This window comes from Uranotaenia lowii, chromosome 3 (assembly GCF_029784155.1).
Source record: "Uranotaenia lowii strain MFRU-FL chromosome 3, ASM2978415v1, whole genome shotgun sequence".
NCBI lineage: Eukaryota > Metazoa > Arthropoda > Insecta > Diptera > Culicidae > Uranotaenia > Uranotaenia lowii.
The window spans coordinates 94249716-94277264 of NC_073693.1; the positions used below are offsets into that span (position 1 = coordinate 94249716).

The 27549-nt window shown below is 37.0% G+C and overlaps 1 protein-coding gene across 1 annotated transcript in view; it reads right to left on the minus strand.

The window, feature by feature from the left end:
- The window catches only part of LOC129752431 (uncharacterized), a 33655-nt gene extending 6348 nt beyond the window's left edge, over nucleotides 1–27307 (minus strand). The window contains exon 1 of the mRNA XM_055748211.1: nucleotides 26963–27307. Coding sequence (XP_055604186.1) covers nucleotides 26963–27307 — 345 coding nt within the window. The remainder of the gene's footprint in view (nucleotides 1–26962) is intronic.
- Between the last annotated feature and the right edge of the window lie 242 nt (nucleotides 27308–27549).

The window sequence follows — 27549 nt, forward strand, 5'->3', positions numbered from 1 at the left end:
GTTCGGTTCATGGCTATCCTGAATTTTAAATTGTTTCTTCCCTAAAACTAAACGAAGTCTACGAACAAGTTGTCTCATAATGTCGCTGAGATGTAACCACTTATAGATCTCACAAATTTCGACTCGATAACGGTGGTTAGTGTACCAATAATGGTTCGCCTGATCAAAAACTTTTGGTGTAAGAAATGGGCTGGGACTAAGTTTTTGCACATTTAGTGCAAAGTGTTTGTTGGTCTGATTGTTCTTAAATTTTGTTTCAAATATCTGGGCTAACCCGGAGTCCGCAAAAATTTTAATTTTCAAGTGGTTAATAAATTTAAACTTAAATAATTACACTACAAGATAATTGAATAGGCACCAATGCCCTAGGAGTTGAAAGTGAGTAGCCGGAAGTGCCTTTTGTTCGTGAAATAGCAACGCTTATTCGCCGGAAAAAGATAAATTTCGTTAGATAAACTGATGTGTCAAAAGTATGTAACTGCATACATATTAGAAATTGTAAATTGTAGTGAAAATTAACTTTTTAAACTTCAAACTAATTATCAGAAACTTTTTTTTTGTGATGATAAAAGCAGAAAATAGTTAGCGAATGTGCTTGAATCGATTTTTCTGGGTTGCTTTGATCGTAAAAAAAGTGCCTGATAATCAAACAACTTGATGCTGAGTACCCGCAACATGGAGTTCCATAGCGTGAAACATACCATATTTTCAGAATTTATGTAATTCCTGTACCTATCAACGAAATTGGTGAGCTCATTCTATACTTTAAGTACTTACAAGTAGATTTCATGTTTATATTTTCAATTTACTTAGTTAATTTTAGGTTATTCCATATACAATTTCCCAAATGACATAAATTCATATTTAGGACTTTCCATATTCAAAATATCATATGAAGCGTTTGGTAGGGATCTCCACGCTTCATTCCGCCCCTGTATCCTGTATCTTTTGCGGTTTTCATCACATGGTTGGCCTGGCCGTAGTAATATCTGCAATGCATAGGAATATGTAACAGGTAAACACTGAAAAGAAAAATGATAGACGCAAGTCTCCCATTTTCCAGGATGCCTACACGTTTTGGCCATGTTGATGTAAGAAGAAGAAGAAGAAGAAGAAGAAGAAGAAGAAGAAGAAGAAGAAAAATTCATTCTTCAACACGGCTAAAAAAACGAGGGTCAAAAAATCTTCATATAAATTCCCCCCCAACGCAGTTTTCTGTACGGCTCTGCATTTTGTTGACACCCGGCATGGCTATAGACACTATAATTTCATATATGAAATTATAGTGTCTATAGGCATGGCGGACTCTGAAAGAAACGCCCATCCGCCATTTGCTGCATTGAAAAGCAAGAAGAGTAAAGCCCGGTTTACAGTTCTTGTGAACTCGAACTCGAACGTGAACGTGAACTCACCACAGTGAAAAAATATTCCGCAGTGAAATGTCAAATCGGTCAAATCTCCCTCCTTCTTCAAGCCATATTCATCTTTGAAAACGATTGATATAAAAAAATAATCCAAAAGTCTTTATCCGTGAATACAATGAATTTCAATTTGAATTATGAATTTTGAGGACTCTCAAAAAGTATTTATCTATCAAAGAGTAACTAGCTTAAGAGATTTGTTTCTTTTGAAAAACTTATTGAAAAAACGTGATGAATAACTTATGCAAAATAGCCTATTCTTTTTGTTCTTGATTAAAAATTTGCTTAAAAAAGGTTATCAAAATTACTTTTTACATAAAATGAAAGTATCGAAAAGTTTTTAATGAAATTCAAATGCATCGGTTTACTTTTGCTGCTTTTCAGTTCTTTTTAAAACATTATTTTTCAAAATTTTGAAGAGTTTTCAAATTATTTCCATACCTTTTCTGAAACACACATTTGAACAGAGCTTATTCTACTTTTTTTTATGGACTCTGGCCATTCGCATGCAGTGTTCTTGTTTATATTTATTCGTTGAGAAACTCTCCCATCAGGTACAATTAAATGGTGCCCAAGTGAGTTTTTAACATGAGAAAAAAAATCTAATGCGACTCATTTCAAACTCGTAGTATTTTTAAGTCTTTCATTGCCTTCTAATATGCCTGCAATTTAAAAACTAATTTTTATGGAGCAAATCGGTGAAATTTTTTTCAGAATGCACATTGCCATTCGGACGTGAAAATGAACGCGGAATTTATATTCACCACTCTTGTTCGTTTTCCGTTTTCACGTTCGCTCAGTGCGTTTACACTTCGAGCGGAATGTGAGTGAACGCGGAAAAAATATTCCGCAGTGAAAATCGGGGGAATTGAAATAAAACCAATGTTAAAGGGTTTTGAACAAGGAAATCAGTTCAAAAATAATCATTCAGCCGTTCCGCATCTATTTCACCTAGTTTCGCAGCCATGAAATGCAGCATAGTCGAGTTTTTGAAGAATATAAGTATTTTCATTTTCACGTTCCAAAGAACTGTAAATGCACCTTAAGATATAAACACTGTTGCCGTATTTGCCCCAGCAGACTGAGAAACTGCCCAGACCACGGTGCGTCTTAGTAATGCCTTTTAGATATATGAGTTTGAGCCGCTTTCAGTCAAGCGTGCCGATGGTTTATTGGATAGCGCTTGCGACTAGGGATCTGAAGGTTTTTGGTTCGATTCCAGAGTCAATAATTTTAATTTTTTATTTTGATTATCTCCAATTTATAAATGATTGCTGGTGCTGCTGCTTCGAGGCGCCACTAGCAACTTTTTTTTTATGCCATAATAAGTATGATATGTAGGTATTTGGTAAAGAAAACGGTTTCAACTATTTTGTTTTTTCCCGTTTTTGAAACGGTTGTGTAGGAAAAAAATGCATTCTTTTGAGACTAAAATCATTTTAATTGTGCAGCCCAGTTTTGCAAAAACGTTCTAGACTTTTTTAAAATTCCACACACAAATCCACGGACATCAACAGAACTATATGGTACCTGTAAAGGTATGTCTAAGACCCATAATTAATGATCTCCCCAATCGACCGATAACCAAACCTTTCTGTTAGAAAGGCAAAAATGTAATTTTTGGTCAGGTATTTTATTAAGAATTTCAAATAAATCTTGAAACTTGCTTGACCCTTTTCTCTAGATCACAAACAGACTTTGAGGGCTTATCGCTTTTGCAGTTCTTAATACTCATAGGTATTAAATTCGAGCGAATTCGAAAGCTTTCGATAACTCCCGATAAGTTTTTTGTAAAAAAAAAGTGTAGTCATCTCAATTATTTCAGTAAAAATCACTGTTATAAATGAAAGTGAAAAGAGCAGGGCCAAAAGTTCATGGATTCTTATTTTGTTCTAGGACCATCTGACGGACAGATAAAATGAAATACCTAATCGGAAAGCACGGACTGCTTAAATTGTAGCAAATTTGCAGCGAAATGCGCAGACAAATTTCCTTTGAAAAGAACAGCGCTCGTGCGGAAAGGTCATTCTTAATTCGGATTTCATAGTGGGAATCAAGACATCAAAAGAAGACGGCAACTTAAAGCGACGGAATATCCTAGGTTTACGACAGCGCTCACGTCAGATATCTCTATGAACGAAAATTCGAATCTTTAACTCACACGTCAAATCTGTATTGCTGTACGGGTGCGAAACTTGGTGCACATATGTGGTAACGACGCGAAAACTGCAAGTATTTCTGAATCGCTGCCTCCGGAATATCATCAGCGCTTGGTGACCTGGCAATTGGATCTCAAACGTGGAACTACATCGTCGGTGTCAGCAAAGGGCGCTAGAAATGTGCATTGTGCTAAATATGATATGTTTGTAAAAGCACTACTGGCATAAGGACTCGAGCTCCCCACTAAAATGAATCATGACCATTACATTCAAGCGAAACAAGAAAAACATTTATTGGGATTTTCTCCCTATTGGAGAATTCATCCCGGAAACGAGAAAATAAAAAAAACCTCAGTGTCGTAGGGAAGTGAGAATCGAACACATAACACCATTTTAATATCGTCTTGCCATTCCGACATCTTAACTAGTGTACTATCTCTGCAGATGGAGGATGCGGGATATTTGTCCTGTCCTAGGGTGTACTTAAATCTACAAAGTCCTCGAAACCATTGAAATTTTTCTTCGCAAAGTAGCCCTTAAAACGTCGAAGTCAAAGTACTCGGCGAAGTGGTTCAAAGTTCTCAAAATTTCTATTAGAGCCCTGTTGGCTCCGTAGTGATTCAACAGGATGGGAACATAGAGCTGTAGATTATGGTTCCTTAATCCTCGGGGTCACATACTGAGGGGAATAGCCCCCAGCAGCATGGGAGACTCAATCCTCGAGGCAAAGAGATCCGCTACGACTAAAGCACGAGCAGCGTTTCGACGAAATTGAAGCTTGTCTATATCAATGAGGCGGCAATGGCTTTCGTAAATGGGTGAACGAATGGGATCTAACCAGTTCAAGTGTCGCAGAGAATACCGCATGAAGCGCCGCTGGATAGCCTCTATTCGTTCAGCTCCGTTCTGGTAAAACGGACACCAAACTGCAGATGCATATTCTAGAGTTGAGCGAACTATGTTGCAATACAGGCTTTTTAGGCAGAACATATCTTCAAACTCCTTTGTTAGGCGAAAGAAAAAAGCCAAGACTTCTAGAAGCTTTACCAACGATGTATTTCGTATGAGTCTTAAACTCCAGCCGATGATCTGGGATAATGCCCGGATCGTTGATGTGGTCCACCCGGGCTATGGTTTCGTCCCCGAGAGCGTACCCTGCGTGAAAAGGGTTCGGCTTGCGAGAAAATGTAATGGTTCAGAGGCAGGCGGTCGGTGTCACAGCAGTGAGAGAAGGCGTTGAACTCCCTTTGCAAGAGACCGATATCGTCTTGGCCATTGATGGTGTAAAAAAGTTTGAGGTCGTCGGCATACGCAAGTTTTAGGCCGCCCAAGAGAGTGAGTACATCGTTAAAATTGATGACCAAAATTATCGTTCCCAAGTGGCGTACCTGGGGCACACCTGAAAAGCGGGGAATTGTTTTGAAAAGTGATTTCCAGTTTGCACTGATAACTTTCGTCTCGTTAAATAGCTTCGAAACCAGTCTAGTAGGGATCCACAGAATCCTAAGCGTTGGAGTTTAACGATAGCAATTTCGCGATTTACTTTATCGAAAGCAGATCAGTGAAGATGGCGTCAGTTTGGGACTTCATGGTGAAGCTATCTTGCACGAACTATGCTAAAGTCAGCAAATGTTGTCGTGGATCGTTTCAGCAAAAATCCGTGCAGAGCGTTGGAAAAGTATTGCTTTGAGTACGAGAAAATCGGATCCAAAACAACCAATTCGAACCGTTTGGCTATCAAACACAGAGCTGATATTCCTCGGAAGTTGTTCATTATCTCCTTTTTAGTGAACAAAGAACATGTAAGCTTTTTTCCAAAGCGAGGGAAAAGTTGCGAAGAGGAATAAGGAATTAGAGGATTAAGGAAGAATCTAGATGGGAGATATTTCCTACAGCCATATCCAGTTACACTGAGGGATTGAACCTAGTTGTGAAAACGCTAGAAAATTTCTCAGCAAAAGATCATATTTCGGGATCGGTGTTAGCGGTGTAGCCGTTAAAAAATATTTGAGACGGAAACCCGTTTGTGACGTACTTCCAGAAAGATCTCGGGTTGGTCTAGAAATTGCGCAGTAGCTGGTGGAGATAGTTTTGGTAGCAACGCCTACTGCTTTTTTTTTGTATGCATAGTTCAGCTTGCGTCATTCTTGCTTTGTGCAGAAGGGTTTGTGCTTGCTGACGTTTCGAAGAGCACGGTTTTAGCCGTCTTCAGTTGTCGCAGTTGATTAGTGACCCAGGGATCTCGTGAGTTTGAGGGTAAGCTACATTTCGGAACATGGCGGTATGAGCAATGTTCCGAAAATCAATCATTTTTGATTAGCCATGCTTTACTGCATTCAGAGCCAAACAATCGAAGCAGTAAATTTTTCCTTCTTCAATCAAATCATTTAAACAATCATACATGACAACGACGCTGCTGATTTGAAACATTCCCGCAAAACATGATGTGGTCAAGAAGGACGCAGACTATCAGCAACGAACGTTTCGATGGTGATTACCTTCCTTGATGGTTTCCAACCTTCTAGGTTCACAACTGATATGTATCAGTTCTGAGCGATGCGTAAAGTTTACAATATGATTTTCACTTTTTCGCTTTGCCTAGAAGAACAAAATCATTACTAAGTAACTGCAATGAACTGTCCAGCATGTGCTACGGCTTTTTTCAACATGTGGTCCAGGTATTTCTTTAGATTTTCCTTCTGAGACATTCATGATCGTCTATCAATAACGAACATTATCAACAATGATGCGATGATAGACGTTCGGGAATGATTGAGGGAGTATGTCGATCACCTTGTATCAAGTTAGTATCGATTTTCTACATATATTCAATGGGTACTTTTACCACGTGTGTATCACAGCTCTCGAAGGTGAAAGTATTCTAGCTTGAAACGAATCCTGATTGCTTTTCTTGAGCGATTTTCCGAACATTGGTATGAAGTTCAGTATGTTTGAAAAAGTCGCAGTGGCTGCATCGGGATTAGAGATCGAGCTCGTTTTTCCATTCGATAGAATCTAGGACGAGGGAGATAGCTTCATAGTCGACGTGTTTGAAGTCCTGGTAGAAGGGAGCGGTTTCCTTTATGAAAGCGTTAATTCTAGTGACATCGAGTGAGACCACTAAGGCTGGGTGATGAGAAACAATTTTAACGAGAGGAGCAGGAGCTCAATCAATAGTCGGATTTCTGAAGCCTAAGTCTATGAAGCAAAAGTCTAACCTAGGTGTCGCGGTGCTCCAAAAGCTCCAAAAGCTCCAAATTGAAGCCAGGCATGTTGAAATAACCGATAACACGTATGTCATCTTAGGGAAAACACATTCAGCTTGCTTGTGCGTGCGGGATGCCCGAGAAGTTGGAGAACGGTTGCCATGGACCGAGTGTATTGGAGGAGTATTGTTCATAAGACTATGCAGTTGGTGGACAGATTATTGAAAAACTTATTCGGTACTACTGTGTTCGATGTTTACTCTCGGGCTCGAACTCGGACATCAGCTCAGGAGACAACTGACTTGCCAACTGAGCTATATCACACACATGCTTGTCCAACACCTCGCAAACAAAACAGAGCAGAGAACGACTTACACTTTTATCATTTCGGTTTCCGAGTGCACTGCTCTGCCGATCAACGTTCACAAATCTTTTTGCCGAGTGCGCCCGATTGCGGTTGCTCTGACGGTCGCACAGTGCGGTGACCAGTGGACAAAAGTCAAAAATTTTAGTTTATCAAACATTAAATTCAACTTTAACAATCGATTGGCAAGAGGTTGGAGTTTCATGAACGAACATGCTTTTGACATAATTTTGCTTCCTACATGCGCAGCATTGGTTCAAAGTTGATGCATTAAGAAGGCAAGAAACAATTTTTTTTTTTCGAAAACATTCACTTTTTTTGTTACTTTTGTTTACCATTGACAAGTTTCGCAGCAAATTCAAATTCTTTGTTCTACAAGTTGAAGATTTAAACTCAACGCATGTCGTATTGTGTTTTTTGAGTGAGAAAATTCGTTTTTTGTCCTTACAGCTACTTCTGAATCTACCATTATTTTTGTAAATTTCATCAACAAAAATTGCTCAACTTCAGCTAGTCAGAACAAATTCGCGTCACAAGACGTCACTACCATTTTACACTCAAATGCTAGGGAATTTCATCCTGAACACCCACTATGCTTCCTGAATTGCGTTTTTTTGCGCTAACAGAGATATGAGCAATTGACGGAGGGTCATTTTTACGCCACAGGAATGAATTTTTTTCGAAAAAGAACCGCTGTGGTAAAACGAAAACCGTAATCAAGTGAATTTTTCTTCTTTAACTTATCAGTATTATATTTTGAAAAAGATTTTGAATAAAACTGGATTTTAATATGGTTGTGGCTTTGAAATCTCATTGAAAAATTATAAGAAGCTTTGTGGTTTGAATTTTGGAATATTTTGACCTAAGATAAAGCATACATCAGCCAAGTTACCGTAAATTCCATATTCGCTTGAAAAGGAAATTGTTGTTTTTTTAGTTATTTTCTATGTGTAACATTATCAGTACCAAACTTAATCATTCATGAAAGCAAATATTTGACAGATCCATAGGATCTTTTATAAGAAAGAGTGAAAATCTTCAAAATATGGGGTTTTTAGACATGGATTTTGAGGCTTAAAAAATCAAAATTGAGACAAAATCTTCAAAACACAGTTTTTCAGACGTACTTTCAATAATTGAACATTTAAACAAATATTTTATCGAATAAAAACTTTTTACGACTTTTGTCCATCGGCTCTATGGGATCACCGCACTGTGGGTCGGGTGGACGTCGCTCGCTCTAAAGAAAAGAGAAGGAGCTGGCTAGAAAATTGAGCTCTAGCGTCGCTGCTGTGTAGCTCAGTGTATCAAGCCAGAGGGATTTCAATGCAGGGATGTTTTCTTCAAAAAAGCCGTCATGCAGTGCAGAACGGTGCATCAGTTGAAGAAGATTCCAGTGTAGGTTTATGGATTAGCATTCCACAACTATTTTGTACGTAGCCGGGCCCGGCCCTTCTTCTGGTTTGATTTTTGATTAAGCAAACTTTCACAAATCCGATTTTCGACAAACAATTTAAAAATGAATTTGATATTCTTGTAGCATTTTCCAAATAATGTGGATAAAACTGGGTAAAATCTAAGTAATATTTTTTCAATATTCGGGCATCCGGGCCGGTCCAAACTTTTCCCGAAAATTGCATTGAAAAACCGGGCTAGCCCGGATGAATCTGTAAACTTAAGTTTATGTACTTTTAATTTCGTACGTGGGTAGCATTAATTTACATAAGCACCGCTTCGCAAGGTAACATTTACTTAAATTATCCGAAAATCTTTGTCTATTAAACAAACCGTGGAAATTACGCAGGGATCTGGGAAAAACTTTATAAATAAAACTGCAAAACCTCCACAAATCGTAAAATTCAGGATTAATCTTCCTTCACCGTTACAATTTTGATATTTTTCGACCGCAGAAAGCATTGGTCCTTGTGCAGAACCTCAATCTAGGGGAACTAAATCAATATCGCCCAGGAATGAAAAGATAGGTGTTTTGGGCAAAGCTGTTCATTCCCCTTTTCTATATATACAATCTAAAGTCAAGAGGTTCAAAATTAGCGCGATAATTACAATAACTTTTTTGCTAAGCATTTTTCAACTTTTTTTTTTAATTTTATCGTATCTCCTTGGGTTAAAATTGTAGAACTTGGACATTTTAAGCAAAGTTGTGTATTTTACCGTTCGCAAAATATCTGTTAAAAATTTTTCGGGTCTATTTAACCTGCAGTTTGTTATCGTTCCCCTGGCCACAAATAATAACCGATTTTGATGATATTATATTCGTTGTTTAGGTAATTTAATCTAGTTTCTCAACATTATGAAATAAAGTCAATATGTTCTAGGAAATTACCAGTGGTCGGTTCGGAATGAAAAAAGTCCAAAAAAGGGCTCTTTTTGAAATGCTTATAACTTCTGAGTGATCTATTGTTTTGATCTAACTTAACGATTTTCGAAATTGTTAAGAATTTACTTTTCTATAGATGTACAAATAGATAGGGGTCTAGTGGAAGGTTTGGCCGCTATCCCGGAACTTCCGGTAGAAAAAATTCTTACTTCAAAAAAGTCACCCAATTTTGGCTTTGCATTGCTGTATCTCGCTTACCAATGGACCGATTCTCTAAATTCAAATTTTAGTTTTTTTTCGATAATTTTTTATTTTATTCATAGAACAAACTTTGTTTCGTAAACAATTTAGTTTTTCAGTATCTCTGAATGAAACTAACAAATTTTTGACATTTTTCAACTCTCCCTTGGGTTGATGGGTTCTCGGGGTTTTGTCATCGTGATTTTTCGGATATTTTCACTAAAACTGTCCACTTTTTATATACCCAGAGATTCATTGGAATCTGCCCTTTCGATTGGTATACTTTTTGTGAAGTTTTTCAAAAATTTGTAACAACGTTTTTCCAATATACTGAAAGCAGTCAGATTTCAACCAGTCCAGCACACATTTTCAGATGGTTGGCGTACTATATTAGCACCCCTCCGTGTAGTCTCAAGAGAAACAAAATGCTTTAGCTGTCCTGTCGCTCACCAAACCAGACCAAACCTACCTCCCAGCAGCAAACAGGAGGAATCGCCGTGCCGCGTGGTTTGTAGATTGAATTTTGTTTGATTTTGCTCATGCTGATACTTACGTAATGAATGTTTTATTGTTGGAAGGTCAATGATTTGCTAATAAATATTTATCATAACTAATGAAGTGCTTTAATATTTCTTTCAGTTTTATCATCTACTTATCTTATTCGAATATTTTTGAAAAGTTTTATTTATTTCACTCAATTCTTCTAAAATCTAAAAAACAAGTGAAACTTGAAAATTAGGGAAGATTATATCTAATATATATATTTTTTTTTAGAATTTAGAACTCTGAATCCATAATTCAAAGTCCAGAATACATAATCCTTGGTTCACAATTCAGTATTCAGAACTGAAAATTTCGTATTATATTATACATTCATATGTTTCTGAATTCTGTATCAGAAATCAAAATGCAGAATTCAGCATTCCGAATTCAAAAATTCTGAATCTGAAATCTCAATCAAAATGAATTGAGATTAATAATTCAGAATCTTGAATTTAGAATTTAGAACTCAAATTTTAAAACTCAAAATGTGGAATTAATAATTGAAAGTTTTTAGTTTATAATAAAGAATTTAATTGAGGAATTAAGCGTTTAGAACAAAACATTATGAGGAAAAAATTAAATTTCTTCGATTTTTGACAATTTTTGTAAAAGTTCTGTATTTTCATTTAAAAATTTCTGAATTCTAAGTTTAAAATTCTTAATTTGACATTTCAAAATCTCATTTCTGTATTCTAAATTTTTAACTCAAAGTTCTAAATACGAATTCTAAATTAAACCTTAATCAGAAACCATAATAAAAAATCTGAATCTGAAATCTGAATCTAAAATCTGAATCTGAAATCAAAAATCTGAAATCTGAATCTGAAATTTTAAACTGAAATCTGAATCTGAAATCTAAATAGGAAGTTTGAATCTGAAACCTGAATCTCGAATCTGAATCTGAAATATGAATCTGAAATCTGAAATCTGAATCTGAAATCTGAATCTGAAATTTGAATCTGGAATCTGAAATCTGAAATTTGAATCTGAAATCTGAATCTGGAATCTGAATCTGAATTCTGAATCTGAAATCTGAAATCTGAATCTGAAATCTGAATCTGAAATCTGAAATCTGAAATCTGAAATCTGAAATCCATGAGTTTGAGCCCAAGAGTAAACATCGAGCACAGTTGTACCTGATAAGTTTTTCCATGACTGTCTGCAAACTGCATCGTTTATAAAAGTCGCGAATCACATAAAGATGTTAAAACGACTATAATGGAAACCATTTTTTTTAATAAAAATAAAAGATTTCACAGTTGCAGAAAATTGTGCTTGAATATAATGGAATAATGTATAATTCCATCCATAAACATATAGGTACATATATAATATAAAATATCAAAAAAGATTCAAACAATACCTACAACAATAAAGCATTCATTTCGTTATCAGCATCAGCACAATCAATCAACAAACCACGCGGCGAGACGGCTGTTCCTCCTGCTGCTGGGTTGAAGTGGTAGATTTGGTGAGTGACAAAAAGAGAGCTAAAGGATTTGTTTCTCCCCCGGCTACGTGAGGGGTGCGAGATTTGTACACCAACCTGCTGAAAACGTGGGCCAAAGTGGTTGAAATCTGACAGCTTTCAGTAAATTCGAAAAACGTTGCTACAAATTTTCAAAACACCACACAAAAAGTATGTCCATCGAATGAGGAGATTCTAATGAATCTCTGGGTATATAAAAAGTGACCACTTTGAGTTCAAACTTTAGAGAAATCACGCTATCAAAATCCCGTAAACCCACCGACACGAGGGGGAGTTTGAAAAATGACAAAAAAGATGTGAGTTTGATTACCATATACTGAACAACTGAGATTTTTGAGGAACCAACTATGTTCTAGGAAAATAAAAATAAAGTTATCGAAAAAAAACTAAAATTTGAATTTAGAGAATCGGTCCATTGGTAAGCGAGATACAGCAATGCAAAGCCAAAATTGGGTGACTTTTTTGAAGTAAGAATTTTTTCTACCGGAAGTTCCGGGATAGCGGCCAAACCTTCCACTGGACCTTTATATATTTGTACATCTATAAAAAGGTAAATTCTTAACAATTTCGAAAATCGTTAAGTTAGATCAAAACAATAGATCACTCAGAAGTTATAAGCATTTCAAAAAGAGCTCTTTTTTTGGACTTTTTTCATTCGGAATCGATTACCGGTAATTTTCTAGAACATATTGACTTTATTTCATAATGTTGAGAAACTAGATTAAATTACCTAAACAACGAATATAATATCATCGAAATCGGTTATTATTTGTGGCCAGGGGAACGAGCGCAAGAGCTCGGGTCAATATGACCCGAACGGCATATTATCGGTTTTTTTCATGGGGCCATTTCCGGTGGTCACCGGAAGTTATCTAATACTACAGATTGTGTCTTCTGCGGCTCTGCATAATTGTTCCAAATTTCAGATTTTTCCGATTTTTTTGTCACGAGTTATAATGAATTGAATGTACGCTTCGGGTCATATTGACCCGAACGGCGCGGGAAGGTTAAGATAAATAACTTTGTAGAAAAAACTTAAGCTCTAAAATGCTAAACAAGAAAGTTATCATTTCTATCTCGCTATTGGTGGACCCCTTGACTTTATGTTTTATATCAAAATATGCGCTTTGTTATACAGAACAAAGTTGCCGAAGACACTAGCAGTCTATCTAGTCTATTTTTGGCGTTATTCCGCTAGATTGATGTTCTGTACCATTGTGCATTGTAAATTCTGACGCACTTCGAAACTTCGATCCAGACGCAACCGAGTTTTCTGCGAAGCTTCTCTTTCACCTGATTACGAACGAATTTATCTGAACCGAGAACGCACTTCATCAGTTTGCTTGCTTCACTTGCCCACACTTGGGTGGGCGCTTGGTCGCTCTGGAGCTAACTGTGCGTTTTCTAAAACTTCTCCGTTTGGGAAGAGCAGAGCGAAAAAATTACACACTCTTACTCTGAACGGGCTTATCTGAGGAGCGATGCCAAGCATGATCACACACAAGCCCACTTTCTTTGAAAGTGAAATTCTACTTTAATGGGAGAACAACTAAAACCACAGATAACTTAAACTAAATTATGCTGGGTTTTAAATACCTACACCCAAAATTCAGCCTCTGTGCCAATGGCGTGTAGTCAATTACATAGCATCATTGGTACAAGAAGATAACGCGATTGGTGCTGATTCGATTTGCTCCCACCGGCATTAACCTCCCAAGTCAACCGAATTGCGTATGTCTGAAAGAAACAAAATAAAAACGATTTCACGTCCCTCTCTATCGCATCACAAGACGAAGAAGGATGGAAATAAATACCGGCCAACACCAGGCAGCCAGCGAACCGAGCGCTGTGCGTGTGAATGTAGCAAAAGCAACAACAAAAACATCCTTCTAATTCAATCCCTTCAATCCACTGGCAAACAACCACGGCCGAGCTGTGCGTGTGTATGCAGTAAAAGCAACAACAAAAAAAACATTCCTTCAATTCAATCAACCGGCAAACAACCACGGCTAAGCTGTGCGTTTGTATGTAGCAAAAGCAACAACAAAAACATTCCTTCAATTTACCGGCAAAGCTGCCCGGCTTTAGCAGCTGTGTATATGTAGCGTGTGTATGTAATAGCAGGCAGTAAGCAAAGCACAGTTCTCATTCAATGGGTTTCCCGTTTCCTCCACTCCCGTTCCCTTTCCCGTTTCCATCGCAAGACAAATGAATACCTTGAAAGGAGGCCAAACGCCGGGAAGCCACTGTCGTGCGTTTCTTTTGTGATTGATCGGTGGCAGAATGCCTATGACAAATATCCCTCTTCCTGCATGAAGCTCAAATAGTACACTGGTTAAGATGACATTCTGGCAAGACCATTTGGTTAGTAATTTGAGTTCGATTCTCCCTACGGGCGCTGTGGTTTATAATTTTATTTTCTTGTTTCTGGGATGAATTATCCAATAGGAACGAAATCCCATAAAATGTTTTTCTTGTTTTGCTTGAATGTAGTGGTCATGCATCATTTTAGTTGGGAGGCGAGTCCTTATGCCAGTTACGGTTTTTCAAACATATCATCTTCGGCACAGTGCACATTTCGGCGCATTATCGGCACAGAGATGTGCTAAATAGGCATTGGATTTTTGCAACCTCTTCTATGGGTGTATATGATAAAATTCAAAGTTTAAATTATCTACACTGACCTTTAGAATATTAACGACGATAATCAAAATTCAAACGAAACAGGTACAATTTTAATTACCTTTGCCTTGATCACCCCGTTCGGCAGAATGACGACGAAAACTTTCGCTGTCCTGAGGGCAACAAAAGTACACATTTCGATGCTCAGAAACAGATCCGGCGAACTCGAACTGATGAGGTCGAGAAAATCGATATTTAAATTGAAAAACGTTGCCCCCAGTAGCGCCAGCAGAAACGGTCCGGCAAGAGTATTCAGCTCACCTAGCAGATCGATGATTGTGATGTGGAATTTTTTGAGCTTGTTCAAACTGATCATATGCGTGTAGGCCTCTTTTGGAATGCTGATTGGTGGTTTTTTGAGTTGATTGTGCAGAACATTTTGGATTGCTCCGAGCATTTCGTTTATAATGTGTGCAAAAAAATAATATTGTAGAACGAACACATTTGTCAATAGAATTGGCAGATGGAGATGTGTCGTTTCACTTGCCGTAGAACCTCGAATAAGTCTAAAGACTGCTAACGCTAATTGAATTCCGCATAGTGTTATGAACATAAGAAACACATTTAGTTTTTGTGTCTGCAAAACACGACTGTTCCAAATATTAAAACTGTAGATAGCTTGTGAGTATTTTACTAGCAAACTATAAATTTTATCTTTCATCAATAGGCACTCTACGCTCAAGAAAAGTATCACCAATATGTCGAAGACATTTTCCAGCCAATGAATGAGCTTTATATACAACGGATCATTCGGATACCCGAAATATAAAGAGCCACTTAATCGAATCCAAACGGTTGTTCCAACTTCTAGAACCAAAATTATTACCGCACCGAATTTCTGCACCAATGCAAGGGAAATATTCAAAATTGAAGACTTGCCGGACCGTATTGGGTAGGGCGTGGAACAAAACCATTGCCCAACTCGAATGACTGGTTTAATGGAGTGGAAAACATTTTCGTAAATCGTGTCACTAGATTTTGTAACCATCGTTTTCGAGGATTTTGGACTGAATTGTAGCCGAACTCCTATTACATTGTTCCAACTCATATCTTTATTCAGTATCTGTGGGCCATACAAAAGCACCAGAAAGTTATTAAAAATTAACTAAACGTTTTGAACCACCGAGCATGCCAGCACCAACGATAATTTTGATGGCAAATCAATCATCACTCGGCTCATCTTGACACGTGCTCATCTTGATAGAATTAATGAATGGAAACAGAGGCTATTAATGTTTGAGGTACTTTTGCGTAATGACATTTTCGATAATATTTCGTCTTCTTGATAGTTATTATAATAGTTTTGAAAAAAAGAATAGCTTCAGTGTCAATCCGTGCAATCTTTGTGCTTGAATGTGTACAATTTAAGGAGATATACTCTAACCGATATACATATTTACACCACTTAACGAGAAAACGGGAGACACGAATAGCGCTATCTGGCGACAGAAATGAAAGTATAACACTGTGGATTTCTTTTGGAGTTTTGTTAGAGGTGCCAGGTATCTTGATTATTTAGGATTTGTCCTGATTTCCTGTTTGTTTTGTAGATATATTCAGGATTGAAGCCTCTTGGGTTTATTTATCCCATACACGCAGTCTCATACATACAGCAGTCCTGATTTTCGAAAGACTGTTCTGATTATTGAGAAAACTCTCGAACAACTTTGTTCATAGTATAAAGCAAAGCTCTATCTATTGAAATAAAAAAGTTAGAATTTTCAATTTTTTGTAGTGGACTTTGAATAACTTTTGATGCTTTCAAGTTATGAAGCATGTTTGAAACAATAAATGTTCTGAGGACACTTAAGAGAAAAAATGAAAGACAGAGGCGCTACGAAAAACGTACCACTTTTAGCCCTTTCGGACCCCTGTGCACTGTGCGAAAAGATTGTACTGATTTCGCAGAAAATCAATGTCGTCCTGACCGTGTATGGCGTAGAACAGTTTAAGATCATCAGCATAACAAAATTTCGGGCCGTCGAGGAGTGTGAGCACATCGACGGAATTGATTAAAAAGATAATCGGTCCTAAGTGACTGCCTTGGGGCACACCGAAGGAAGCAGAGAACTGGCTGGAGAGAGTGTCTCCAGTGGGATCTGTCAATTTACGTCCAGTTAAGTAACTGCGTAAGTAAAGCTTATCACTGGCGGTATCGGTATAAATGGTGTCAGTTTGAGACTTAGCAGCAAAACTTTCGTGTACAGAGGAGGTGAAGGTCAACAGGTTAGTTGTCGTGGAGCGTTTGGGCATAAAACCGTACTGATCGATTTGAAAAATTTTGCTTACAGTACGAGAAAATCGGATCCATGACGATTAATTCGTATAGTTTGGAGATTGCACATAAAGCAGAAATTCCTCCTTGTTGATATCTCTCCGTTTCCCCTTTTTAACTGGAAACATGTAAGCTTCCTTCCACAGTGAAGGGTAGGCGGCTCTGTCAAGAGAAGCTTGAAAGATGAGTCTCACAGGAGTCAGTAAAACAGGCATTAATCGTTTTATAAAGGTAGATGGTATACCGTCCGGGCCAGTCGAGAGGGACCCAAGCAACCAAAAGTCACATATTTACTTGAATGAAGGCATTGAAAGTTACATATTGGCTGACAAAGAGAATCAACTGTCCAATTCCCTTTAGTGAACTTTATGTACTCATAAATGAACTTGAAAGTTGCAAAAGTGATTAATATGTACGTTGTATGTGCCATGTTTTGCCCAATTCCCATGAGTGAACTATATGTGCTCATTAACGAACTTGAAAGTTGCAAAAGTGATCTAGACGTACGTTAAACGGGATTTAAATCACATAAAGGGCACAAAAGTGCTCAAAACGGGATTTACTAAGTCACAAAAACAGCATTCATGTGCATTCAAAATCAAATCACCACTTCGAGTTTTAGTTTCAGTTTGAACAACATCTAGGCGCGGTCTTATGGTAGCGTGTTCGATTCTCACCACGAAGGTCGGGGTTCGATCCACAAGCCGGGCAAGTTCCATTCTGATACGATATATGTAGGAAATGTAGGAAAGAAGCAATTGAGCAATTTATCCAGTTTGGAATCCGACGCGTGGCATCATGGCGGCACCGGTACAGAACATAGAAAATAATCAAGAGAAGGTGATATGAACCGAAGTCAACGGTTCAGTTGAGATAGAGAGAGATTTTTTGCTCATTTAGCGATTTTTTGGAAGCTGAATTAAAAGGCCACTGGAAGCTGAATAGAAGATCATTAAGACTTGTTTTGGAACTTGAAAGTATCAATAAGAACTTAAATTTTGAGCTGCATAGAACGTACTTCATATCAAACATGGGGCTGAGTAAGCGTTTTTGTACCTGTTTTATGGGACTTTTGGTTGCTTGGGGAGTTTTTGAGCTTTGTCGCCGCTTTAGTTCTCATGCTGAAACCGAGTGGAAAAACATTCCTAACAGCACTCTCCACATGTTCAGGGGATGTTGAAGTACAACGCTTACTGGCTTTGTTATAAGCGGTGTCCAGTCTTCGATATACATCCTTAGCTTGAGAGGATTTGAGCTTATGGTGATTTCTAAGAGCACATCTCTTCGCCGTCTTCAGTCGGCGCAGTTCTTTCGCAAACCAGGGAGTCCGCAAATTCCCGGCAGTCGTTTGCTTTGGCACGTAGCGGTCGATAACGCAATAGATCGAGTTCAGATTCCCAGTCGATGGTGATCAGGATATGGGAGATATCATCGAAATCCGCTTTCTTGAAGTCGAGATAGAAAGGTGCTGATTTTTCGACAGAAACATGCAATCCTGTGACCTCGAACAATTCCAGTGGAGCTGGATGATTCTGAACTGCCTTATGAACGGAGCAGGAGCCGAATCAATGGTCGGAACACGAGACCCATCGCTAGCAAAGCAGAGATCCAACATACGGCCGTTTTCGTTAGTAACCCAGTTAATTTGACGCAAGGTTGCCGTACTCAGGGAGTCTAGTATGATGTTTGAAGGCGCCGAGAATGTAGAGTGCACAGGATCCGAGTACAAAAAGCTACCATGGTTGGAGCACCACTTCAAACCGGGCATATTGAAGTCACCATTGACGAGAATATCGTCTTCGGGGGCGCAGAGAGAACTCACTTTGGATGTGCAGCTAGAAAAAGACTCTGCCAGGGCGACATCTCGCGTCCGATCGATCAGGGAGCAGGTACAGCACGCATACGGAGAGTTTTCGGTTGCCAAGACCGATGCGAATCCACACAAGTTCTAAGTCGTCCAGGAGTCATCGTCAATGAGCAATGCATGGAAAATGGATTTCACAGCAATTAAAACTCCACCTCCAGTGTTCTTCTTGTTTTTATGGGGACTACGGTCACAACGAAAAACAACATAATCTGGTCCAAATATCTGACTCGAGATAGTGGGGTCGTTCCGCGACGACGTCGTAGCAGGAACAAGAGCTGGCGAGCAGATAATATGTGCTAGACAAAAGCAATCACGCCACAAACATCACAATCCAATTTGCTCCGCTGTCTGCAGAATAGTCCTGAGTTTGGTGACCCAGTATGGCCGATTCTAAGACGACAGAGTGCTCGAAAAGATCGATCTTTCCATCCAGTCTGAATTGCTTTAAATAAGTTGTAAAGTGTTCATGTAACGAAAAGGTAAAATTCCAGATTCTGCGTAGATTGATTTAACAGGACTTGGTGTGAATGTAATTGTGCTTCAAACGATCGAATTATAAACAGGTCCCAGTATATTGACAATCTGGTGACCGCCTATTATCAAATCCAACACCATATAATATTTTGTGTATTGTTAGATTGGTGTGTAATTTAATCATGGAATGTCGATTTTCTCCAATAAGGCGATTTTCTATCATCTCAGAAATTTTTTCCGTAGAATCTAATGATTTTCGGCAATCCTTTGCATGGGCTTTGAAACGTACGCGCCTATCGAGTGTGATGCCAAGTAATTTTGCGACGTTCACTTCTTCAACTGGTTCGTCATCAATTGTAACTTGTGGTAGGGTATTTCGGGGGAATATGCACCTGCTAAGGGAAATGATCGAGTATGCGGAATACATAGCCTGAACACCCGAATACATTGCAACATATGCTTCTTATTTCTATCTTTTACTCATATTCTGACAGTAATATAACTTTTTATTGTAAAAACTATGAAAAAATTCGATTTTTTACAAACGCCTTTAAAAGCAACCTTCGAAATCATTGGATGTTAAACGCCCCAGTGTAGGCAGATGATGCTCCAAAACATTGGATCAAAACGACTCAAAAACATCACAATATTCACAGTGAAAATGAATTAATTCTGTTATTTAATTAGGAAAAATCTGAAAAAAATATTTTTCCCAAGTTTATCTACACATAAAAACAAGTGTTTTGTTTACATTTCCCAGTGAAAAAATGAAAATCTTTGAAATTTTTGACTTTATTTTGAACTGTGTCAGTTTCAACCAAATTATTCTGCTGCTTTTGGCGACAAATTTAGTGAACCGGTTCGATTTTCGGTGCACGTTTTTTACTCAAACCCGATCGAAAGTTGTAATTATTATGCATCCTGATGATAATTTAGGACTAAGCAAAGAAAATGATCGGTATATCATTTCGAAATTCGGTCTGTATTCCTGGAAACTGCACTCCAAAATTTAGAATAAAACACGTGGTTTTGTTTACATCTTACCGAACAGCACCTTGAGAGGAGGGCGATTTGTCCAAAAAATGATGGGGGCATTTTAATCGGGTATTTTAAATTAGATAAATCTTCAGTTTACGTTAAAACAACAATTTACCACAGTTTTCCATCAATTGATAATTCGAATATATATTTCGAACAACCAATAAAATCAATAATGAGGATGTTTTAAGTGATCATCTTGGGGTAAAAGCTTATTTCATTCGATCACTTTTTACAACTTAAGTGATGGATAGCAACCACAAAATTTAATTAGATTGTTATTCGTATTTGAATGAATATCTGGTAAACATTTCTAATAAAATTACAAGGTATTGATTTGAAGAACACATTTGTGTAAAAAGAATCCACTAAAAACTTTGCAAATCTTCTAAATTCATCAAAATATAGTCGCTGGCGTTTTACCCCGCAAGGGCATTATGGACAGAAGTACCCTACTTGTTCATGTTTATATTTTCGACAAGGTTGGATTCAGGATTACTAGAGATTTTGTTGGCGAGAGAATAAATCCGATTTCACTTGCCCATTTGTGAACAACGTTAACATCGTAATTATTTCGGACCTCTTGTTGAGAATTTCCCTGAGTAAAAAATAGTATATCACGGACATGACTGAGCCCTGAGGAACCCCGTTTTCTTGTTGCTTCATTACTGATTGTTTATTTCAACACAAACAACGAAAGTACGGTCGATTAAGAAATTTTCAATATACTTCCCCATCTTACCTTTAACTCCATATTTTGCTGTAGTTTAGAGAGAATAGAGTATTCAAGCTTGATCATAAACTTTACTAATGTCAAGTAAAACCATGTCACAGACAGTGGATGCCATCGTTCAGAACAGGTATTTAGTAGAATGCATTCCAAGTCCTTTTCCACTTAGAAACGCGTATTGTCGAGAAACGAGCAGATAAGTGGTAAGCCTTAGGTCTACCATGCGTTCCATGACCTTACCAATACAGTTCAGAAGTTTTATTGGTGTGCCGATGTGGCCTAGTGGATAGGTTGGCGTGAGTCTGGTTTTGGTATGGTCTAAGAATGCATGTGAGCACATACAGTTGGTTGCGTAGAATCAATCATACAATTGAAGTTCAATCTATCATATTTACAGTTGAATAAATTATACTGTTATAGTTGAATCTACAAAATTTATAGTTGGTTGTAGGACGTCAGTTGATTGTAGGATCAGCAGTTAGTTGTTGAATCAATCACATTTATAGTTGAATCAGTTATATAATTAGAGTTGAATCTATTATATTTATGATTGATTGCAGAAGGCCAATCAACAGTTTGTAGTTTAATCAATAATATTTATAGTTGTATGCCTGAAGTCAGTTATACAATTGTAGTTGAATGTATCATATTTACAATTGAATCAATCATATCATTACAGAAGAATCTATAATATTTACAGTTAATTACATAAGTTCAATCAGCAGTATATAGTTAAATCTATTTTATTTATAACTAGCTTATTTTACCCGGCCTTGCTCGGGTTCATAAAAAATATAAATCAAAATGAGTCGTTTGATTTTTCGAAATGTTGGAAGCTTTATATTCATCATTTAACCCACCTTTTTTCTAAGAATCTCGAATAGATTTGGCCTTTAATTTTTTAAATGCAAATGATAACATGATTTTCTATCGTTCCCATTCTCCATTCGTTGAAAATCTCTTTTGGAGATTATCCCACTTTTCAAGATGGATGATCTTCTTGTACAATGGCATAATTAAGTTTTATTCACTTAAAAATTTCCAGAAAACACTTCCGAACCTTGTTGAACTATGTTTAAGACTCATTTTGCGTGTTTTTAATTGTATGTGTGCTTTTTTCGCTTTTTAATTGAACACTGTATTATGATTAGTTTTTCTTAAACGTAAAAACTTTTACTAAAAGTTTCTTGGAGTTATCGAAAATAATTCATCTCTGAACCGAAACTACTATTTAAATGTTAAGGAAATGGTCTTATTTGAGTTCTATTTAAGTTTTTTATCCTCGGACACAATCATTTTATTAATTATTTTGAAGAGTGATCAATGTTAAAATTCTTTGATATCATTTGTTTGAACTTGCATTACCAAACGATTTTTTTCCAAATTGGATGGTAGAATTGAACACATTGATGGCCAAAAATAAATCAAAAGTTATAAATTGGTCAATGAAATAGAATTGTATATAGCTTAAAACCTCCGATTTAATTATCTAATAAAATTTCTACTCCGCCGTTTAAATTTCCCGGGGGCTATCAAAGCATTGAAATTGCAGCCTTCAATGTATAACTCTGAATCTTATTAATTTTTCTTTCTTGATAAGGAATCCTAAAAATATGAAAATGGTTGGTTCTTAAAAGCTGGAGTCTATGAAAACGCTGTTCATAAGTTTTTTAGCCTCCAGTCCAAATAGTTATTCACGGTTCACTTTTCAGTTCACTGTGTATCCTTGTAGACTCTCAAAGCCCCCGGGCGGTGGTAGGGAGCACTTTGAAAACCACTGAAATTCTAGTCAATATATTCCTAACAGGGATTGTATTTTTCAATCCTTAATTAAGGCTCATTATTGCAATCAAATACCTCGTACCAGTACCACGTGCTAAGAACAGCAGAAGGAAAAAAACCCGCCAAAAACTTCGCTATGAATTTTTAAATCGCTAGCAGGCTTTGATTTGCTTTCCAGTCCACGTGAACTCTTGATGGTCGTTTCTAATGCCCAGCCCATGGTGATGGTGAAAACAACCCCGCCAAAGGGAAAAAAATGGTTCTGAAAAATGGGTGCCATGACTTTTGGTTTGTGGGAAAAAAACGAAAGTTCTATGGGAGGGCCCCTTTTCTCAGGTGGGAGGGGCTCGAAACTATTACTAAAACCTTCCCATGGTCCAAACACATAACTGTACCAAATTTCAGGCTGATCGGTTAAGCGGTGTGGATTTGTATAAGGTGCATACAAACATATATAGTCCAACTCATCTTTAAATATTAGAAGAAGATTGAATGCGAAAAAATCTACTACACTCTGACGATTGATATAATTGGCTGAAATAATTTGGAAAACTGTAGAATTTTTTTCCGGCAAGCTTAGTGTAAGTTCACAAGTGTTATAAGCCCAGTTGGCAGAACGCTTGCGGGCTGAAACAATTTTAATTAGTTCGAGCCGCAGAGTAAATATCGAAGACAGAGTGCCGGTGAGTTTTTCAAGGACTAGGTGAGTTTTTTAAGAATCCGGTATTTCTTTCATAAATCAATTATCCATGAAAGTCATTCCAGTTTCAACCACTGAACGATTTGGTTGTCTTTCCTTTACACTCCAAAAGTGTTCCCTTCTGTTCAACAAAATCTCACAAATATTGCTCTAACTTTTGATAAATTGAGTGAAATTAAATGAAATTTGGCGTACAAAAAGTGTGATACGTAAAGTCTGCTTCATTTAATATTGGAACAAATTCTTTTGCTCATTGTGGCGCTCCTAGTGGACGGATTTGGAAACTTTTTTCACCCACGTGTCGGGAAATTCATTACCTTTCACCATGTATTTATGACATAACACCAAACGATAGCATTTTGTGAACAACCGCCACGGAAGCCGAACGGAGAGATCAAATTGTGCACAGTTTTCTTGAAAATCCATTGTTGTCGGCATCGAAGCTAGCTAAACAGCTTAAAATGCCCAGAAATACCGTATGGCGTGTTATCAAGCAGTACAAGGAAACATTGACGACGGCTCGGAAGCCGCATTCGAAGCGTCGGAGTGGAACTGTCGACCGGAAACTGCGTGGGAAAGTCATCAAGGCCGTCAAGAGGAATCCCAATCTTTCAGACCGCGATTTGGCCAATAAGTTCCAGGCCGCTCACAGTACGGTGCGACGAATTCGTCTCCGGGAAGGAATAAGGTCATTCCGAGCCAGCAAACAGCCAAATCGGACGCTGAAGTAGAACAATATGGCCAGAATCCGTGCTCGAAAGCTGTACGACCAAGTGCTGACCAAGTTCGACGGATGTAAAGTCTGCTTCATTTAATATTGGAACACAAACAATTGCGTGTAGTTCAGTCATTTATTAACGAATTCATAATTTGTTTTTCATACAAATGTAGCATTTTCTTTACTTTTTCATAAAAAAAAATTAAAAAAATTATTCATTGCTGTTTCGAAGAAATTCTCGTACTCGTACTCGTAAGAAAACTGTGCACAATTTGATCTCTCCGTTCGGCTTCCATGGCGGTTGTTTACAAAATGCTATCGTTTGGTGTTATGACATAAATACATGGTGAAAGGTAATGAATTTCCCGACACGTGGGTGAAAAAAGTTTCCAAATCCGTCCACTAGGAGCGCCACAATGAGCAAAAGAATTTGTTCCAATATTAAATGAAGCAGACTTTAGTGTTTACATGCTGTGAGTTGATTTGGAGAGATGCCAAAAAGTTTTTGAAAAGTCGTAAAAAGAGCTATGCGTTCTTCCAAAAGTTTGGCATGAGTATGTTGAAAGTCAGCATCTTCCTTTTTTGACAAATCTACTAATGTTTTCATCATTCTTCAATAAACCCTCAATGAAATTTTTGCTAAATGCGTTGACTAGTATCAAGGCCGGATTAAATGGGGGGCAAAAGGGGCAATTGCCCCGGGCCCCCCGGCTCAAAAGTTTTAACATTACCTTAATCATGCTTTTTCAATTTTACAAATCTATGAAAAGAAATCAAGAAATCGGAATGAAAACTTGAAATATAACAACAACGCCCCCCCCCCCCCCCCCCCCCCCCCCGTCAAATAATATCTAGAAAAGTTTATTTCATGTTAAGGAGGCCCCTTAGAGTAAGCAGTGAAGGGCATTTTGCAGGCTGAGAATGTCAAAATCTCGGTATTCAATTTCAAAATTTGCAACCCAAAATCTGGAGTAAACCGAATTCGAAAAAAAAACTCGACAAAAAATTATGAAGAATATGAGGCAAAACACCTCTTATTTTGTCATTTTGTACAAAACAGGTAAAATAAATAAAAACATCTCCACATTTTCATTACATACAAACGTCTTGCACAATAATAATAATTATTTCGCCAAAACTTTCTCACAGTGCTAGGTGAGAACAGATAAGTTTTATCATAAATATTTTATAATTTTACCCGGGCAGTATCCGGGTTAAGACCAGCTATTATTATAACTTTTCACTTTTCAACAATTGTTATTGATGTTTCCGTTGGTTTATGAATTGTAAAACCTTTTCCCTGCCTATTTTAGAAAATAAAATCTAAAAAAAAAAACAGTAGTTGTTCAAATTGGACCAATCGACAATACACAGTTTTTTTAATTGAATTTCCATCCCAATTTCTGTATTAGACTTGGAATTCGTATTGAAACATTTTCAACTGATTTTACAAAATTTTATCATCTACTGATTTAAATATCCTGAATTCAGCAAATCATTTTCTAAATGATCATTCTCAAATTATAATAAAAACGATCTCATAATTGAGTTGCTAATATCATTGAGTGATTTTCTCAACATGGATATTTTTATGTTTTAAATTTTATCTTTTTACAGATTCAATTCATTGAGATTTTCAAGTCTTGTTTTGTTTCTTCAATTACTGTTTTATGGGTTTTCTGAACTTTGAGAACTCAGGATCTTTATTTTAGGTGCTAAACTCATTTGGATTCCTCGTCTGACTTTTTTCAATGATAACTGATTCTGTGTTTTGAACATTTAATTTCTATTCTGAATTTTTCTGTCAATCGATAATTTTTGCACGTATACCTCTTTGGCTTTGAGGGCTTCGAATGAAACTTTTGACACATTTAGAATAACAGTTTGATAACAATTTTTTTATCTGATGAGAATAACATTCATAAACACCTCATGAAAATTTTGTTTTTGTGTTCCAAAGATATAAAATTCCTGCTTTGGTTCTGATTGTAACTTTTAATTTCTTATTTTATTCAATTTCATTCAAATTTAATTTCTCAAAACTTGATTAAGATTTGAGACACATTATTGGTTCTGAAAATAAACTGATTTCAAATTTAGAGTTCTTAAACTCTTATATCTGTATCTATTGAATTAGAATTTGATTTTTTTTCTTGATTTTGTATTGTACGTTTCAAATCTTCATTTAAATATTTCTCGATGATGCACAAACCAGACGATCAATTATGAAATGAAATCATTTAAAATATCTATGCGGTCAGTTTTCTAAATTAGTAAATTTAAGTTGGTGATAAGGGTATAAAAATGAGAATTAAATTTTGCATTTTGCTGCTGAAACCAGAACTTTGATTTTTGAGAAATTTCTAAACTCTTCCATAATGCTTGCACGTGATTAATTAGCAATTTTCATTTACATATACCAAAAACTATTTTTACGCAGACAACATGGCTATTTGAAGAACTCATCTCCAGTTCTTTAACACTTTTATAATGTTTTGTTTTCTCTGGGATACCATTTTAAAAAAATATCTAATCATAGGGCCCCCCGAGTAAAATTGCCCCGGACCCCACTATTGCTTAATCCGGCCCTGATTAGTATGTAAGGTACCTATTACAGTTTGAATAAAAGAAGTCCAAAACTGTCAAATTTTCGTAGAAGTGCTGTATCTCAAGACTCCAAAAGTCAAGAAACGCAAATCGTTTCAGATAGTACCTAGTAAGACAATTGCTCCAACTTAGATATTAAATATGCAGTACATTGCAGTAAAAATTTACGAAACTGCAAATTTGAAGACGCACGCTCAAAGCGCCTGAGTGTAAGGTCCATTTTGAGACTAACTGTATACCAAGGAAGGTTTCAAGTAGATTTCCAACAAATAACATTTAATTGGCATACATTATTATGCTGGCTGAATTAACCATGCTTTAAAAATTACCTTTGATTTGACTAAACTATTCGGCACTACGATCGCTAACACCTTCGCCAAACGGAACAGAACGAAAGACCACATCTCAATCATTTGAAACGTGTCATTATCCTCGAGGTCACCTAGCAAGGCGATGAAATCGATGTTAAGATTGAAATACGCTTCACCCAGGATGACAAACACAAACGGCCCCGCAAGGATGTTCAACTCTTCGAGAAGATTGTAAAGTTTCAGGTGAAATTTTCTCATGCCCTTCAAATCAAAACCATTGCCTTGATGATAGACACTTTTTTTTACTTTCGTTAGACTTTTACTAAGTTGATCATGTAGATCGCTTTCGATCACTCCGAGCATTTCAAACACGGTTATGATAAGAATGAAATATTGTATTGCAAATACATTGCCTATCACAATTGGTAGATTGAGATGAACTGTTTCAACTGGCATTTCACTTGCAATACCTCTATACAGACCTTCTGAAAAAATAAGTGCAGTCTCTGCTATGAAAGCGAGTAAAACAAGTTTTCCTGGTGGATTCAAACTTTGATAGTTCCATAAATTAAACTCATTGAATACGTTTGAAAATTTATCTAACA